Source organism: Saccostrea cucullata, unplaced genomic scaffold (assembly GCF_032062105.1).
Source record: "Saccostrea cucullata isolate Sc308-1 unplaced genomic scaffold, CSIRO_AGI_Scuc_v1 ctg2468, whole genome shotgun sequence".
NCBI classification, from domain to species: Eukaryota; Metazoa; Mollusca; class Bivalvia; order Ostreida; family Ostreidae; genus Saccostrea; species Saccostrea cuccullata.
The window spans coordinates 34549-54457 of NW_026935902.1; the positions used below are offsets into that span (position 1 = coordinate 34549).

The 19909-nt window shown below is 33.2% G+C and overlaps 1 protein-coding gene across 1 annotated transcript; it reads left to right on the top strand.

Moving 5' to 3' along the window:
• The first annotated feature begins 7972 nt into the window (after positions 1-7972).
• LOC134244147 (uncharacterized) lies at positions 7973-9797 on the top strand. The gene is made up of 2 exons (XM_062726419.1): positions 7973-8729; positions 8815-9797. Exons 1-2 carry the CDS (start codon positions 7973-7975, stop codon positions 9558-9560), a joined length of 1503 nt encoding a protein of 500 aa, XP_062582403.1. The 3' UTR covers positions 9561-9797.
• The last annotated feature ends 10112 nt before the right edge of the window (positions 9798-19909 follow it).

Below are 19909 nucleotides of genomic sequence, written 5' to 3' on the forward strand. Positions count from 1 at the left end.
ATAGTAAATCAAAGTTGTCAAAGTGTTCATTATTGCATATCAAAGTTTTGAAGTATTTACTATAGTAAATCAAAGTTGTCAAAGTGTTCACTATTGTATATCAAACTTTTTCATTATTATCTGCTTATTGAGGCTAATACATACTAATTATAAATTAATAATTTTAATTTTGCATAAAATTAAACACTTTTTAACTAGAATCCACTATCTGTCGTAAAAAAAAAACTGGCTCCAAGAACTTGACCAGACGACATTTATTGTTTACAACGGGGCGTTTGATACTGAACGTTTGTATTCGGAATCTTTCGGGGCATACTCATAAAGCGTGATATGGAGATCTCAAAGTCCATAACACAATACAAAATAAGAGCAGAGCAAACACGATCCCCCGAAACATCAGAGGTGGGATCAGGTGCAATAATAATAAATAATAATAATTATAAATCACCAAGATATTGAACGCTTGAGTTTTCTGTATTTATGAATATTTTTTTTTATTATAGACTATTCATTAGCTTAATGATAAAAACAATTATTGCAAATTTTATTATTATCCGTGCAATGCATGAGGCAAGACTAAGTGTCCATGACTTTATTATTGTGTTTATAGACATATAACCTCTACTCAGAGAAGCAGTTCCAAAAAGAGGGTGTAACAAACAAGTGGACCTATTGACAATTTTATAAAGCTCATTATGATGCCCATGTTGCCCTAGCAGATCCCCTAGTTCCACAATGACTTGAGCTTCATCTTGAGTTCCCCTGAGGGATAATGATGAAACAGTTTCAGTGATGAGTTTGTTATTGATAATGACAACTAGGGTGAGTTCACCTTGCATCGGACAACTTTCAACTTAAGAGTTCTGTGTATTTATTTGTTTCTGTCAAAAAGATAAAGATTTAAATTTTTAATGATACCGATTGTGTTTCTCATGTTGTGATAAAAATACCCCGCAAATGGCCTTGAAATTACGTCATATTTTACATCATCAAAGGGGAATAACCCGAAATTTATCATTTTCCGATTATTAGAGTTATCGTTCTTTTAAATTCGACTTCCACGGAACGAGTCGGACTTTGGTGAATTTTGTCAAAGATTGGTAATTTTACAAAAATTATAAAGAAATTTCACTTCAATGTTTGTTTAATTCTTATTAGAGCTAGTTTTTACTAGTATGCTAATTTCACCGTACATCGGACACAAATTAACCATGCATCGGACATATTCATACAGAACCCAGCTGACAGCTGTTCTTGCCGAAAAAGAAAATAAAAACTCTATATTTTCAGTCAAAATACAAGTTATCGATATATGACGTCTGGAATTTAACTCAATTTATTTCTACAAACCAGAGTATGATAAACCATGAGAAAATGGCGCGAATTATCGCATTATAAGCATTTTAAAGCATTTCTATGGCAGAGTGCAGTATCTTGAATCGTTCTACATTTTTGCAATAATATAGTCAATCAAATTTAAGTTGAGGGCTATTTCTTAGATAAAAGATGAAAATATATCCATATAAAGGATTTTAAAGCACTGTGATAAAGGTATGATATTTTTCCGGTCTAAATACCGTCTGTCCGATGCATGGTGAACAATGTCCGATCCATGGTGAATCCTCAGTTATTCCTAAAAACTCGATTTTGGGGGATATTTTCTCAATAAAGGGCATATAATTTTGTCCTAAATTGATATTTTAATCACAAACTAAATGTTAAACTCCATTTTGATAATTTTCCGTCGGTAGCGATATCGCTAGAACTTGTTGAAGTACAAGGATATCCGATGCATGGTGAATTAACCCTATGCAATTGTAGTGAGTAGAAATGCTTCTTCATTGAAACATCTTGTTGTTGAAAATAATTTATCCCGATTTACAGCTAAAAAAATCGCAGTCTCTATTCTTTATTATGAATATCTTTGTATTGCTCATCAAGGAGATTCTATGAATGGCATAAAGTTTATCTTGTCAGAAAATGTCAGAGTGACATCCAATTGTAAAATTATCAATTTATTACATCTTTTCAGTATTTTATGAATTGCGCATAACCACTTGCTCAAAATAGTGAATAATACACTTGCACAGTTAATGATGTTCTGTTGATCAATTTTAGAAGGTTAAAAAGATATCGTTATATGAATATAATGACTGTATGTTTCTGATTTGAAACATTACCCATGATGTAAATAAATAGAGTCTGCTCCATCGCATTATTTTCTTGTTTATTTCTTTTCAAAAAGAAATAAATCGATCAGTTTCAATAAGCAAAACATGTTATATAGAAAATATATTCAACAGCGTGGAAACATGACTTTAAAAAATCATTTTGTTTGATACTTTTCCACCTAGATATATATAGTTTCATTCGAAAATATATACGTTGACTTTATTTATAGCTTTTTTGCATGCTATAATGACGATAATCCAATCTATACTAACTTTATATATAGCTTAGTGATATACCCCAAATGTTTAGGTTTAAATAGGTTTATATGCTAATAAATAAAGCATTACGTTTGATGGATATATATCTGTAATTTAGGAAGGTCACAAATGTCCTTAATCCACCACCTTCCTTTTACAACCCTAACTGTTTCCTTTTAAACTGCGTCAGCTGTAATGTTGGATGCGTAACCTAATTAGGACAACACATCTGACAATCAATTGTTCTAACAGGTAAATATAAAAAATAGATTGATGAATTGTTGTACTCTTACTAGGTCATTTCTACCTTTAGATAGTAAAAATATGTTGCTGCAACATATTTAAGTGCCTAAGGTTTATTCAATCGTATCTAGTATGCTTTTACATTTAAACATATTACGGATGGTGGCTTTTATATGTCATTTTTCGTTTCCCAAATTTGGAGTAGCCTTACGGTTATTTGAGATACCCCTCATTCACAGCTGGTGCAAAGTTACGGGAGTTTGCATACACTGCGATATTTCCCGGTTAGCTGCCCTTTAAGAAACACTCATTTGGAGGATAGCTTCGTTTTGATGCTTGGGAACCATATTTTATGACGTATATAACGTGCACTACCCCAATAAGTAGGACAAAGATAACGGACCGTGTATGTATTTTTGTATCTTTTAATTTGTGTATTTTTAAGTGATCTTCGTTTTTGACTGACCTTTATATAAACTTGGCTAACATTCACTTACCTTGTGTGCAGTCAGGTGTATGTAGCGAGACTGTTTAAATAAGCAGTTCTTTTATTATCGACAGAATAAATGAAAAGTTTCACATTTGACGGGGTGTTTTAGGTGCATTTTATTGACGTAAAATAACTTAATAACTTTCTGAAAATGTTTTCATCGGACGATGGTCACTATTTTGTTTTGATTGTACATTATAACAGGTTGGGTCCAATCGCCCAAATGGGATATGATAGTTCGTTTGGGATATAATATCCCAAATGGGCTATACATTTTCAGTGCAAAAATTAATTATTTTTATCTTGGCAATAAATATCATAAATCCGCATCAAAACTTTTAAAAAGGAATAACTTTTGGTAAGCAAAATTTTCTGCAACCCAACAGTTTGTAAGATCTCCAAGAAGTTAAGGGACTTCCGAGGGATCAATCTCCTAAACAATGGGCATACAGAAAAACTTGTAAACCAAAAGTCATTCCTTTTTAAGTGTCCTGAAATATCCGTAAATGGTAGAGAGTTAGCGGGTTTGTTTCTAAACTATTGTTTGTTACAAAGTATAGGTAGGTGGAAGAAAGCTCTGAGATCAGGGACATACCTTCAAGTCAAGTTTGAATTCTTAGATCAGAGACGTATGTTGTTGTTAAGCTTTTATTCGCTGGTACAAACTACACATAGGTGGGATTAATAATTCGGAGATCATGTTTTTTGGTAAAAATAATGAAGTTTTGTTTCTATCCCTAGAACTTGGTGAAATGGGGATATCGTACCGTTTTTTAAGCGGGTGCAAAACTACAGGTTTATCCATGAACAGATTTATACTTCGGTATTTACCTCGAAAAGCAAAAGTATATTAATAGGACACGTAAACTCTTCTGGGATGTCAGTTGGTACTTTATCCAACCGGGATATACTTACATGAGTTCAACATGCATATTCTACGTATTTGGGAGACACAGTTTAAAGGAGTGTAATATATCCATACTCTTTTAATCATATGGCCGTCATATATCTGTAAGAATATCCACCGTCTTTTGCATTGCTAGATAACAATAAAAGTGGAGTGACCCAAATAAACATAAATGATAATAACGTATTGTAAGACGCTTGTTATTTTGCATCTTATTTTTTTTTAAAAGAGTTTTTCAGGATAAGACAAAAATCTATTATTTCTCAAATGTATGCGGTAACGGAATCATTTTTTTTTAAATTAAAGATATAGTTTATTCAAATTTTCACCAAGATATTTGTTTGAAAATCAAATAACATTTTACAATACCTTAAAAACATGTGTATCCCATGGACTTCAATGTAAAATTCAAGGTACAGTTAATTGGACAAAAATCAAAATTTTGTACAATTCTCTAGTAAAGCATTGTTTGATAACATCTTCGAAATTCTACCATTATTTAAACTACCATTCATTTATAAGGTACGAAATATGTTCGATATACATTGAATAACTTTAAAGCCGATGGAATTCTCGATGTTCAGCCCTTCATTACATGATCATTGAGGTTAGAATAGAGTTATGGAGAAAACGAACAGTAATCTCATTCAAGTCCATTAAACAATATACAAAATAAGAGCAGAGCAAACACGGACCTCTGGAACATCAGAGGTGGGATCAGGTACCATGGAGGAGTGAGCATCCCCTGTCGACCGGTCAATCCCGCCTTGTGCTCGTTGTCATGATCAGGGAATAACGGAAAAACTTAGTCGTAAATTCAGTGTATAAATAATGAACCAACAATTGGTATGAAAAACGTCAGTCAGCATTTGACTCAATGATAAATTGTGTTTGCTGACAAGGTCAGTGTATCGATCATAGAACTTACGAAATGATGACTTTAAAAGAGACTGTTGATATTCTTGTTTCATCAACTTGCTTGTCAATAATCTACCTCGTTTAAGAAAATGTTCATACGTAGAGCATGCTCTTGTGTATCGACTCAACTGAGATATTTATACTCCGTATGCAGGTGATGAAGGTATATTGCTGCATAAGTAAGGGAAGTTGACGATAGAAAAGTTAAAGTCATCACGTTTATCATTTTTAGAAGTGAGATATTATAATTTGGACTTTAGTTTTATTATTTTTTTTTTAAATTAAAAAAAAACACATTTTACAACAAGCATTATACAAACATCAATGCCCTAAGCAAAGAAATATTAATAAAGAAATCACAACTGATGTTTTAAGTTCGTACTTTGGATCACATAAAAAAGATCCCTCGAATTACCTAGTGTGAATTACCAGGTATACCAGATCCAGAAAAGTAGTGACAACCGAATAGCGAGAAATATAGGTTTTGTAGATTTACGTATCCCTTGCTCTATAGTGCTAGGATATGCCTCGGGATAAAAACTTGAGTTTTGTGAGAAATTAAATCTTATTGCTGAGCTGGATATTCCTGCGAATAATTTGCAAATTTCTCATTAGTTGTTGTTGTATTCACATGTAGAAATGAGTTTCTAATTAAAATAAGAAAATAATTATGTATATCTTACAAAATGAGTACAGTATATTAATCATATTGAATTACATTTTAGAGGTGGTGCAGGGGGCCCAGCCCGCCTTTTTCTGTCCGTTATATACATAAGATTTAATAAATGTAATTCAATGATTTTAGTGTGGCTGTGGGCCCTTTAACTCTGACAAACAACCGGTTTGCGCCCCGCCCCCTCTTCCTTTTCAAGATTCCTGCATTCGACATGGAATTCTGCGTCGCCGTGTGACATAGTGGTAGGAAAGTTTGCTGTAGAGTTGCAGGTTTGAATCCCTCTGAGGGACATTGAGACCAGTCCTCCATTAAACCCTATAAACTAAGGTCCCTAGTCGCAGTTGGTGCTGGCACAAAAAACGTCCCTCACTATGCAGAGGATCCGGGCTTTCCTTTTCTGTCCAATATATACATAAGATTTAATAATTCAATAATTTTTGCGCGGCTGTGGGCCCCTTAACTCCGTCAAACAACCGTGGTCCCCCTCTTTCTCTTTAAAATTCCCGGATGCACCACTGAATTCTGCGTCGCCGTGTGACATAGTGGTAAGTCTTCTCTAAAGTCACAAAGTAAGGAAATAATCCTTGCGTTGCAGGTATGAATCCCACTGAGGGACGTGAAGACCGGTCGTCCAATGAGACCGTATTAAACCGGGATCCCTTGATTCAGTTGGTGATGTCACAAAAAGCATCCCTCACTGCTCAATGACACATAGTGTCAAGCAGCTTTTTATCGGCAATTGTTAATGTTACCATCAGTGAAAAAATTGGATCGAGGATCTTAAGGCAGCATCTAAACACGTTTTGTTTTTGTATGAAGAAGGATATGGAGGTAACGAACAGTATTCAGTCTCAAAGTCCATAAAACATTGCAAAATAGGAGAGCAAACACGGACCCCGAAACCTCAGAGGTGGGATCATGTACCTTGGAGGATTGAGCAACCCCTACCGACCGGTCACACCCGCCGTGTGCTCCTTGTCATGAACAAAAAATAATGGAAAAAAACCCGTCTCCAATTCATGAACATGCGTATTGACAAATGTCTGTCTCAATTAGATTATTACCCTCCCCCCCCCATCAAGCGCATTCTTTTTTCGCAATTCACAAAACGACCAATCTTTACTAGCCGAAATACAAATTAAATATAGAAAGAAAATATATCTAATAATTAACATAAAATCCTTTTATTTCTCATCAAAATCAAGCTTCAATTGTTTATGATTTATCAATAATTGATGATTAGATGAAATTGATAAATTGTTTATATGCATTGGCATTTCACTTTTAAGCATACAATTCAATATATAATATTTTCATTGTAAATTACATTTGAAAATAAATGTAAATTACCATGGGAATGCATATTATTAAAGAATATTTATTCTATTTCTATAAATTGTCTCTAGTGACGTAGTACGCATATTATGAACGATAATTTTTTTATGAACGCTATCTCATGTTCGACTTCTTCTATGCTGTACCTATGTTGTCTAGTCATAACCAAAAAATTACATGTTAGCGGGTTTTGTATTTTTTATGCGATAGGTGCGACAACAACACAAACTAATTAAAATTAGATGTTAAATCCCTCGCATACTCGATTATGCGAGAGGATCTAACATCTAATTTTAATTAGATGACAACAAACAAAGAAAGCATTTAATTATTTAAAAATTCAATTGCTGCCTTCGGCCGAATGGGCAAACATTTCTTTGTCCTTGGGTCTATCAAAACTTATGTTGCCCTCATACAAAAATCAATACTGGTAAATTATAATTGTGCAAATCGAAGGTGACCTATATGAATATTAAAAACACACAACCTAGATATAGATTAATTTATTTCAAGATTTTGCACAAATGAAGTTTTATTAAGGTCAGACGATACGTTTTTCAAATCTCTGTTTAATTTAATTTTTGTTGTATGAAAAATATTCAAAATTTCAATAACAAGCTGAGTTCTAAACCAGTTTCTCATCATTTAAACAAAAGCAAAAAAGTTGGTTTTGTAAGATTTGATATTTCCCCATAAGGTTATATAAGAAACTCTACTCTTTGCTATCTTGCACAAAACCTAGTAAGGTACTTCCATTTTTTGTGAGTAAACTTATTAAAGTAACAACACCTAAATGACAAAATCTTGAAAAATGTTGTATATTATTTGGGAACGCATCATCTGTTCTTAAGTTAATCTTTTTTTTTTTTAAATTTTCCATGCATGATGTCTGACCTGGCAAGATGTGTGATTGATAAAATTGATTTTAATTATTTACAGCAAATTGTGAACATATTAACTAAATCCTTTAAATCATGAATACACTAGAATACAACACACCGTGTAAAGTTCGGCAATGTTCTCAGTGTCAGGTTGACACAGAATTCTACTGTAACACGTGTAGACATGAGTTCTGTCTAGAGTGTAAAGAGAAACATGTTATTGATCTCGAAACCAAGCACCACGATGTTGTGATTTACCGTGAGAAATATGAATACATTACAAAAGAAGAGACTTGTATGAGACATGAAGACAAAATCTATAAAATGTTCTGCAAGTCATGTGATATGCTTATCTGTTTTCAATGTAAAGAACACATAAAACACGTAATGCTGGACTTTCGAACAGCATATATAACAAACCGTCAAAAAGACAGAGAAATCGTCCACAACATCAGAAGTGAGACTCTCTATAACAACTGTTGTGTTCTGGCAGAAATCAGATCTGATATACAAAAATGTCACACAAAAATCTCCAACAATCAGCCAAAGATGTTAATAAAAGCCCAAAAACTAAGAAACCTAATTGACGCTGTCATTTGTGATGTTAAAATCAGATGCAAAAAATTAATTCAAAGTTTACAACAGCAGCGGAGAAAAATAAACATACATCTTGCCAGCATAGAAACCTTTGAACACAGATATGAACATTTGGCAAGCAAATCGCTAAAATTCCTCATATTCCTGAAGAGAACTCGTGCACACATGTTAAAGAACACTTTCAACCTCACACAATACACCCTGGTCTGCCTGAATGAAGTAAGCAACACAGAGGATGTGACTGATTTTCTGGGTGAAATTCAAATTATAGAGACAGGAAAAAGACAAGTAAGAAATGAAAATCTGCTGAAACTGATGTCTTCACCTGTGTTACACAGGCACTGTGCTAGGTGAAATACTAGTTTATCATTTTTGCTGTGTGACACCAGACCAGGCCTGGATCAGTGATGGTAGAAATCTGATCTTGATAAACACGGAGGTTGACAAATTACATCATCTGACAGATGTAATTAATGAATGGGGACAACACACAGTGAATCTTACTGGTGATCTTATTTTCATAGACAGGGGTGGTAATATTATCAAACTCTCTAAAGATAACAGAACAAATTCTACACTGATAAAGAAAACAGAACGATGGGTACCACAATGTATCTACTACTCCCGCCTCAACGGCGATTTGCTGGTCGGGATGTATTACTACAGCACAAGCATAATAGTACGTTATAATGACAAAAGACAACCCAAACAGATTATAAAGCATGACAACACAGGTCAGAAACTCTTTAGTGATCCTATCTACATCACAGAAAACCGCAATGGAGATGTTATTGTGTCCGACTTTCTCATTCATGCTCTAGTGGTGATAGAGAGTGGAGGAAGACATCGCTTCTTCTACACAGGTCCTCCATCAGGATCACGACTAGATCCACGAGGAATTAGTGCTGACGCGCTTTCACACATCTTGGTTTGTGGTGTGTACACTAACACAATACATATGCTTGACTGGGACGGTTATTTCCTGTCAGGGATACTGACAGGACCACAAGGGACAGACGGACCAATGGGCCTGAGTTATGACGACAAAACTCATTTTCTCTGGGTTGGATTACACTACGAGTAAAAGAAAGTGTGTGTATGCAGATACATAGAGAGACGGGACTATCAACAATATATAACGAGTCAGATTAAAATAGATATATGACAGTACAAATTCTATACTGACAGGGCAATCGGACAAGTGAATTATAATTATGAAAAACACATTCAAACAAAAACAGAAGTATCTTAAAGACTTTGATAACTACGTAGTTACTTATACAACCTGATATGAAATGCAACAATAACTTTACTAGTACCTGATAAACACATGTAAATGCTGCTCGTTTTTACGGCATACATAGCTGAAAATCATATGGTGACATATACTTAAATGTCATTTGTTTCATCTGATACATGTATAGAAAAGTAAATAAAAGTTGATTTCGAGATGGAGGATTGATTGATTGATTGTATATTGTTTAACGTCCCTCTCGAGAATTTTTCACTCATATGGAGACGTCACCGTATGCAGGTGAAAGGGCTTCAAATTTTGACCTTTACTCGGCACTCAGGGCCATTGAGCTGTGAGGGATCTTTATCGTGCCAACGCCTGCCGCTGACACAGGGCCTCGGTTTTTAAGGTCTTATCCGAAAGACCCGCAACTTTCACTTCAAAGTGCCTAGCGCATGGCGAAGGAACAGTTGCTACCAATTTTAACGACTAGGTAAGTCGGGGCAGAGATACGAACTCACGATCTCCCGATCACGAAGCTAGCGCTCTACCAACTGTGCTACCGCGAAGGATCTGGATGGAGGAAGTTTTAAACTCATGAAAAATATTTTTAAAAGCCTGATTTCAACGAAATTGGGAAAATAAAATAAAATTCACCCCTCAACTTTTACAATTGTGACCTATATATTGCTAGATAGCTTCTACGTTTTTGAATGCCCGAAAATATATAAAAAATGTCTTTTTGAGTACTCCATGAGCTGTTCTACTTTGTTAATCATGACACAGTTAAATTTTCTGCGACACAATCAAGATTCTAATTTTATGCGAACAACACTGTAAAAAACTTGTTGACACAGTAAGATCTGTGATATTCAGAAAATCCAAACATACATGTATAAATTTTCTCTCACTAAAACTTTAATAATAAAAGTTTATCGTCTTTCAATACTAAAAAGAGGATAACTTAATTAGGGCGTCATCTTGAATAATTACTTATCTTCTATACTTGATCCTTGCCAGACTTTTCTCATGATAGAACAAAGACAAATAATCTGTTTTTAAACGGTACAGAAGTACATGTAGATACGGTTTGGGCTTTATTTTGACATAAAAATTGAATATTCTCAGATAGGAAGGCCGTTGGTGCCACGTACGAAAAATATTTTATTCGGCGACCGTAAATTATATATCTGGCGTCCGCCAGATAAAAATGTGGCGTCCGCCACTTATTATTTGGAAATTTGGGGGAACAAAATACATTATGTATCATGAGTATTGAGTTACTTCAATTTTTCAACAATCATATTCATATTTCTGATATTTTTGCAAGCTTGATTTTTCTTTAATTGATAAACGGGAATTTACATGTATTTAAAATCAGGCTGATTCTACGGAAGCCCAGTTGGTTCCACGTACGAAAAATATTTTAACTGGCGGTCGCCAAATAATTATTTCGCGGCCTCCACTTGATATATGGCGGCAGCCAATAAAATTATCTGGTGGCCGCCATATATTTATCTGGCGATTACTACATAATATCTAGCGGCCGCTACATAATATTTGGCTGTCGCCACATAATTTATCTGACGTCCACCAGATAACATTTCGTGAATAAGGGACTGAACTTGACTCAATCAACGTATATTTAAAAAAAATGAAGGACTGAATGTATAAAATATATATTGTTTATGATAGAATTCTTGTGTGATTTGATTTTCAATAATGTAATGTTTTCCGTTCAATTTTCCGTTCCTCGTTTTAGCAAAACCCCTCCAGAACCCCAGAGGTGACGGACGTTTTTCATACCAATTGTTATTCAATTATTTATACTCTGAATTGACAACGTAATTTTCCATTACTCCTGGTCATGACAAGATGTGACCGGTCAGCAGGGAAGCTCGCTCCTCCATGACATCTGATCCCACCTCTGTTGTTTCGGAGATGTGTGTTTGCTCTCCTCCTATTTTGTATTGTTTTGTGGATTTTGAGATTGGATACTGTTCGTTATCTTCATATCCATCCATTTCAAAATTTGGGATAAATACACTTGTATATTTAATACTGACATGCCACCTCCCCAATTATTTTCAGTAGATACATATACGAGGGTTGTCCCGTAAAATCATGGACAAGTTGTCTCGCATGAACAATAATCATCACTGTGTTCTGAATTTTCACTACTCCATAGTACATATTTTCAAACATACAGTACATACTTTGTACATACAATATAGCAAATATCTAATAGATATATGCATAAATAAACGAATAATGAGATTTAATATTATGTATTGTATCGCCTTACGGAGCACGGATGATGAAGTCAAAGTGCCTAAAACAGCGACAGGTACCTCAAGTTTCATCTTTGCACTTAAAATGAAGTTGGATAAGCCCAACTTAAATTTCGAAATTTCATTGAAGCACATACTTAAGTCTTCATAAACAATTGAGGAACCAATCTGGCACAAATGTACAATCTTTTGATGATTTATTAGCATGAAACGGACAATATTCCAACATGGTTAAACTAATAGACAATCTTATATTTACGCGGTCAAAATTGACAGCGTCTTTAGCTATTACAGTTATAGTTTGTCTGTATGCCTTGTACTACCTCGGGACTCGATCAAGAAAGTCTTTACTCAAAAAACTCCCATATTTTTTATAAAATAAAGGTTTGGCAATTTTGGGGGATTTTTTAATTCTTCTGTATTCATTTAGAGTTTTATACGGCGTTATTACTCCATCTAAATCATAGCGAACTGTTCTCCGCCGTAACGTCACCAAACGGCATAATTTTTCGTGTGTTGTGTTTACCACTTTCCCATTTCAAATGCTCAGGAAACTGTCAATAATTGACCAAATGCATTGAAAATATTAAGAAGACAACAAAATGAATTGTAGAATTGAATATGAATTATTTTTACCCTAATCTTATTTATTTCAATCTTTTGTTTCAAATCAATACTCCTTTATTCGCTTATAAATCTTTCATTTTTTGACCGTGCGCCATAGGCTTTTAACTTGTACACATTCAAGCAATATAAAATATATATTTTTGAGTATATTTTATCCAAAACATCATAATTAACTTAAATATGATAAATAAACATTCACTGAAAATTCCAGCTTGCTTCGTCCATTATTCTTCGAGGAAAACGCTTTGTCCACAATTTTACGGGACAACCCTCGTAGCATGTTAAAAAAGAAGGGATTCCCCAGTTATCCTCAAAATAAACTCTGTGTGTAATGGTATTAATATAGCCATTATGGTTATTCAGACAACGTATCAAATGATTTACAAAGCCTTTTAGAATTTTATTAGTAATGTTATGAAAATAGATTTGACAAAATTTGATACCCCCTCAAATTTGAAATAATATGAATCCAGTCCTTTATTATGTTTATAGATGTTAAATTCATGGCACAGGTTTTGGCTTCAGTCACGACTCATGAGATCTTGGCACATTGAAGTGGAATATTGTCAGTGTGTATCATACTTGCTTGACTAAGAATGTACCTTTTATCAACATTCATGCACAATACTTGTATTTGAGATAATAAGCAGATAATAATTTAAATTTTAACAAATAGAGTTTATCAGTTATCACAATTTCCAATTAAACCATCCTCGCTAGCCATGAGATTCGGATGCGCTAATCTCTTCATGATTGAATTAAACACACTGATACAATATAAAAGGCCTTAGCGCAAGGACAATTCATGGCCATAGGAAACTGGGGGCTGGGGGCCGTATGTCAATGATTTTGCCAATATATATCGTGGCGGATCCTAATACCAGTGAGGTACATAAAGTGGCATCTCCTTTTGAGCTAACAATTTCTTATTGGGAAATCTTACTATCAATTTATATTGCGTAACACAGTAGCTTAACGTTTGTGATGTAGAATTAAAAATATTCCTTTGAAAGACGGTGTTTGATTAACTTGAAAACCCACTAATCTTATGAAACGTAAAAAAACAATTAAAATTGACATTAATTTTAAACAAATTCCAAACAAACGTTACATACCAGCAAATAAAAGTTAAACAACTGTCATTTAATAATCAAAAACAATTCAAAAAATGGGGATTTAAAAAAAATTCATGATTATTACACGATCTAAGTGTATATTTTATAGGTTAAATCCTTTAGATGGTGAATAGATTTACAATCAATACACAATTAAATTTAAAATATTTTGAATAAGATGGAAAAGGTTAAAAGGAGAAATGTTTCTACTGTAATTATGCCTTTAGGACAAAGTTGGTGTTTAAATGTAAGTTTATGTTAGCTGAGTTAAGATTAACCACAGGACCCATAGTAGGCATATGACAGCTTTACTTCAGAAGAATTGTTAGACTAAGTTATGGTGAACATTTTATTCATCGTTTGTAATGTAAAAATATATATAACTGTATTCTGTATATCTATTGCTATGTCACAGACAGAATGAGAGATTTTTTTTAAAAAGTGTCCATATATCCTGTCCTAATTAAAATGTTTAGTGATTCAGTTGCGAATTTCATTGCTAGAATACTGGTACCGCAAAATTTTAGTATTTCACGTAAACGCCACCACAAAGTAAGATTTCAAACAATATGAAATTTTCTCTTCTTTATAGTTAAATGAAAGATTATTAATTATAAAAAAAAGGTTAAAAACATTCTCCAAAATTATTCATGAGGACATCATAGTTACTTATTTTATGATACAAATAGATATATGTACTTGCAATACAAACGGTTAGCCCTCGTATTTTAGATAAAGTCGGAGATAGATAAATTGATGTGCAGTTTAGTGATAGAAAAAGATAACATGTTTTTACGTTGTATAATGACACACTTCATACGCTTTTGGAAGGAGGACTGAAGGTATGCTCTAAAACTAAGGTAAGTTTCAGAATTAAAAAAAAAATGTATGTGTGTACGAGGGGTGATCAAAAAGTTCACAAACTAATTGAATAAATCTTTACAAGAAACAATATTTGGTTTTAATGTTGATTATATTTTAAATTAATCCTCCCCGATTTTAATGCACATCAACATCCGTTCTGCGCATGCAATAATCACGTGATATTAGCGGTCACGTGACCCCTTCCGTAACGTTCTGTCACAAAAGTTAAAAGATTTTTCCGGGTTTTATATCTCTTTTCATGTGAGTTAAGTTTTTAAATGACAATAACAGTTCATTTGTCAGAAATGGTCATATCTCGGTAACATAATGGGTGGATAATAACATCCTTTCCAAAAATAAGCATGGCGATCATTAAAGCACAAATCTTCTGTTTCAGGAGAGACCTTTATTCAAGTTGGATAGAGAATGGGTGCATCCTTTTTATCATATCTATTATGTTTAAAATCTAAAGTAATCGATATCTCAGGTATTTAATTCTTATATCATTGTTCAAATATTCAACTATTTGTCAAAGTGCTTATTTGAGGTATTTGTTAGAAAATTGCATGATTGAAAATACATATCTTTTCAAACTTGCTTTCATTGGGCAAGATGACAAGCATTATTTTTAACCATCAGCCTTTCTTCACTAAAACGATTAATCCAATCATTAATTGAATTTATAGGAACTCGTTTATCTCAATAAGCTGTGAACAAATTATTATATGATACTGTAGAAGGATTTTTAAGATATTACAATAAATTGTACAGTCGTTTGTTGAACGCGTTCGACTGAGACAACCATTTTTCGTGACAAGTGACCTAAATAGTGACGTCATTTTCATATTGTGACGTCACAAACAAGGAGTAAAACTTTATTCAACATATGCTATTTATGGAACTTGTGTATGGCTATGTGTGTACCGAATTTTATTCTACTCTGAATTGGTTTCTGTAGATATAGAGATAGTTTGCGAACTTTTTTATCACCTCTCGTATAAGGCAACCTTGCCACTGATCAATATAATATGTAATTATATGATTAAAAGGATAGAAGTATATTACTTCACATGATTTACATGTGTGTATTCATATGATTTGCCACATACAATTCTCTTGTGACTGTATATGTACAAATGATTCTCATATAATCCAATCATGATCCTCATACAAAGAACAATAATAATAATAATAATAATAATAATACTTTATTTAAAGAAGGTAACCTGATTAGTGCAACCACTATTCTTCCCCAGGGCCTTCTGACAATTAACAATGTGAAGATACATAGTTATACACATACAGACATATTATAAATATATACTTTAATATACAAATACAAATAAACATGAATCACAAATTAATCTGACATTGTTTTACATATTGTTTTACTTGTCTCTTGAAAGTATTAAGTGTTGGTGACATTTTTATGTGCACCGGTAAAGCGTTCCATAAAATGGCACCAGAGTACTGGAAGGAATTTTCAAAAAGTTTACATTTATGAATTGGCACACACAAATCAACATTGGATTCAGATCGAAGAGTATATTGGTTATTAATTTGAAATTGAAACATTTCATGTAAATAAGTAGGACAATAATTAAAGAGGGATTTATATAACAATACATATTTATTTACAGTAAGCTGTTCATAAACAGTAAGCCAATCAAGTTCATCAAAAAGGGGTCGTGAGGGTGCATCCGGGGGCGCATCTAAAATATACCTTGCAGCACGTTTTTGAAGTTTATGAACTCTGTCAAGATTTGATCTGGATGTATTTCCCCAAATTGTTAGGCAGTAATCAATGGTAGGCATGATGTAAGCATTATAAAACAACTTGCGTGTTTGAAGGGGAAGATATTTTTTAATTCTACGGAGTGCAGAAATTTTACGTGACAGAGTTTTACATACATGGTCGATGTGTACATTGTATTGTAAAGAATTATCTAAATATACCCCAAGAATTTTTTCATATGTTACATTGTCTAATTTCTGGTTCGAAACGTATAAAGGAAAATCATGGTCAAAGAATTTTGATCTCTTCTGATGAGTCCCTATTAACATGCATTTAGTTTTTGAGGCATTAAGTATCATTTGATTTTGAGTGCACCATTTTTCTATACAAGCAATATCCATTGATAATGAATTTACTATAGATTGTGGATCTTTGCCAGGGACATGTAAAGTGGCATCATCGGCAAACAAATCTATGTTTGAATTTTTGATATAAAGTGGAAGATCATTAATGTACAGTAAAAACAAAAGAGGTCCTAGTATAGACCCCTGTGGAACTTCCGCTGTGACTTGCTGATAAGATGATTTTTTGTTAGACAGATGGACACTTTTAAGTCTGTCACTTAAATATGATCGAAACCAGTGTAAAGTTATTTCATTAAAATTATAACACTCCAGCTTTTTAAGAAGAATTTCATGATTTACTAAGTCAAAAGCCTTACTGAAGTCGAGAAAGACAGTACCAACAAGTTTGCCTTGGTCCATTTCATATAACCATTTATCTGTAATGTTTGTAAGGGCTGTTTGACATGAGTGCAATTCTCTGAAACCCGATTGAGATTCTATTAAAAGATCAAATTCTGAAAATAGTAATCGTACATATTTGGCCACATGTTTTTCTATAATTTTTGATAATGTCGGTAAAATAGAAATGAGTCTGTAATTATTTGGATCTAGCTTGTTTCCCTTTTTATAGATAGGTGTAACTTTGGCAAGTTTAAAACTTTTCGGGAAAATACCTGTAGTAATACTAGCATTCATTATATGGGTTACAGGTTTATGTATTATTGGTGCAGTAAGTTTTAATAAACGTGGACCGATTGTATCTACACCTGATGATTTATTAACATGCATATGTGGATCATCTGTGGCGAAATTACCTATGCATATGTATATATATACATATTCCCTTTTCTTAACGGTGCTGTGTAGAATAAAGTCCGCTAAAGCTTTTGTTAACAAAATACATGTCTTAAATTGCTGCCCCGTTTAGATTCTCCATACACCCCATGTGCACTTCATAAATACTTGATTAAAATAGTTAATCCTTCAAATAAAGACAGATCGAGTTCTGTTTAGTATTCCCTGAAGTCTTTTCTTTTCAGTCTTCACCAAAACATTATAAGATCATTACAACGACTTCTTTGAGAATTGGTGTAAATTAGATATGGATACATATATGCAGATTTAAAACACAAATATTAAAGGAACTTGAAGACATATTGAAATAACAAAATTTAATTTAAATACATAGCATTAAAACTTACGAGTTTTCAACTCTACATTTACTGAAAAAGGTAAAGATAACAAGCTGTGATCTATCATAGAAAATCTACAAACAAACAGATTTATTCAATCAACCGACTCAATAAATTAATAATATTAGTACGACCCCATTCAATGTTGAAAGCACTTTATTTGATATTAATAGAACTTCACTTTACTTATAACACGTCATTTGATTGGAAAAAAAAGATTTTATCCATTTTGTGTAACACAACTTGCACCTACGTCTCAAACGTATTACCCCGCTTGTCGTTACATTTAAATTTAATCAATATGAAGCTTTAATCTAGGGGAAAATATTCTTATTGTCTGCACTGAAATCAAATTATAAGGAATGAAGCTTATTTCAACTTATATCATACGATATAACAAAACTTGGGTCAGTTTGCTCTTTTTATAAACCCCTTAGCGGTGTTTCAAACGTAAACTGTCCCACGTAATATTATATCGTATAACATAAATTGAAATGAGCTTCATTCCTTGAATAATATAATTACATAACTACATCATATAGTGGAAGAAGTCCTGCATCTAATGGAAGATGTACGCGATGTAATGTAAAAACTACTTCATAGCATAAAATTGTACCGCATATAATGAATGAAACACAGAATATATAGTTAAATCTACATATAAGACAGCCCCGGAGTTTCATAAGGAATATTTCCTTTATCTCCACGATGATAAAATTTCAATATCTCTCTAGTGTATATCTTTATACATGCCCTTCATTTTATTTCGCGCACTTCAAAAGATAAGTCTATGCGACATGTCTTTGTGATTTTCAAAAAATTACTAGTCACAATAATAAAACAGACGTTTGTCAAATGATGAAGAATTGATTATTGAATATCGTACGACACACTCTTTATTTAATTTATAACAAATCGCGAGTGTATGATTCTTAAGGAAGGGTCCTGATCTAGTGGTTAAAAGGTACATTCCATTATTATTTACATTAATATATTACATTCGGATCTATACCACAAGTCTTTGGAATTGTCACATCATTACCAGTCACAAAAATAAAACAAACATTTGTCAAATGATTGATTGATTAGTTGTATAGTGTATGTTTAACGTCCCTCTCGAGAATTTTTCACTCATATTGAGACGTCATCCTATGCCGGTGAAGGGCTTCAAATTTTGACCTTTACTAGGCATTCAGGGCCATTGAGCAGTGATGGATTTTTATCGTGCCAACACCTGCCGCTGACTCGGGGCCTCGGTTTTTAAGGTCTCATCCAAAGGACCCGCAACTTTTACTTTAAAGTGCCGAGCGCATGGCGAAGGAACAGTTGCTACCAATTTTAACGACTAGGTGAGTCGCGGCGAGATACGAACTCACGACCCCCGATCACGAAGCGAGAGCTTTACCAACTGGGCTACCATGAACGATTTTGTCAAATGATGATTAATTATTAAATATTGCACGACGCACTCTTTATTTAATTCATAGCAAATCACCAGTGCATGATTCTTAAGGAAGGATTCTGATCTAGTGGTTATAAAGTTACATTCCATTATTTTTTACATTAATATATTATCCTTATATCACTAAATCCCGATTTAGTTGTTATAAACTTCCAGTCATTTATAATTAATTTCATTAATATATTATCCTTATATCACTAAGTCCTCGTCTAGTGGTTTTACAGTTGCTTTTCATTATTTTTACATTAATATATTATCCTTTTATCACTAAATCCTGATCTAGTGGTTATAAAGTTGCATTCAGTTATAATTATTTACATTAATATATTATCCTTATATCACTTAATCCTGATGTAGTTGTAATTAAGTTACATTCCATTATTATTTACATTAATATATTATCCATATATCACTAAATCCTGATCTAGTGGTTATAAAGTTATATTCCAATCCATTATTATTTACATTAATATATTATCCTTGTACGACTAAATCCTGATCTAGTGGTTATACAGTTATATTCGATTTAAACAATATTTATTCAGTAAACTGAATAGATTGGGCAACA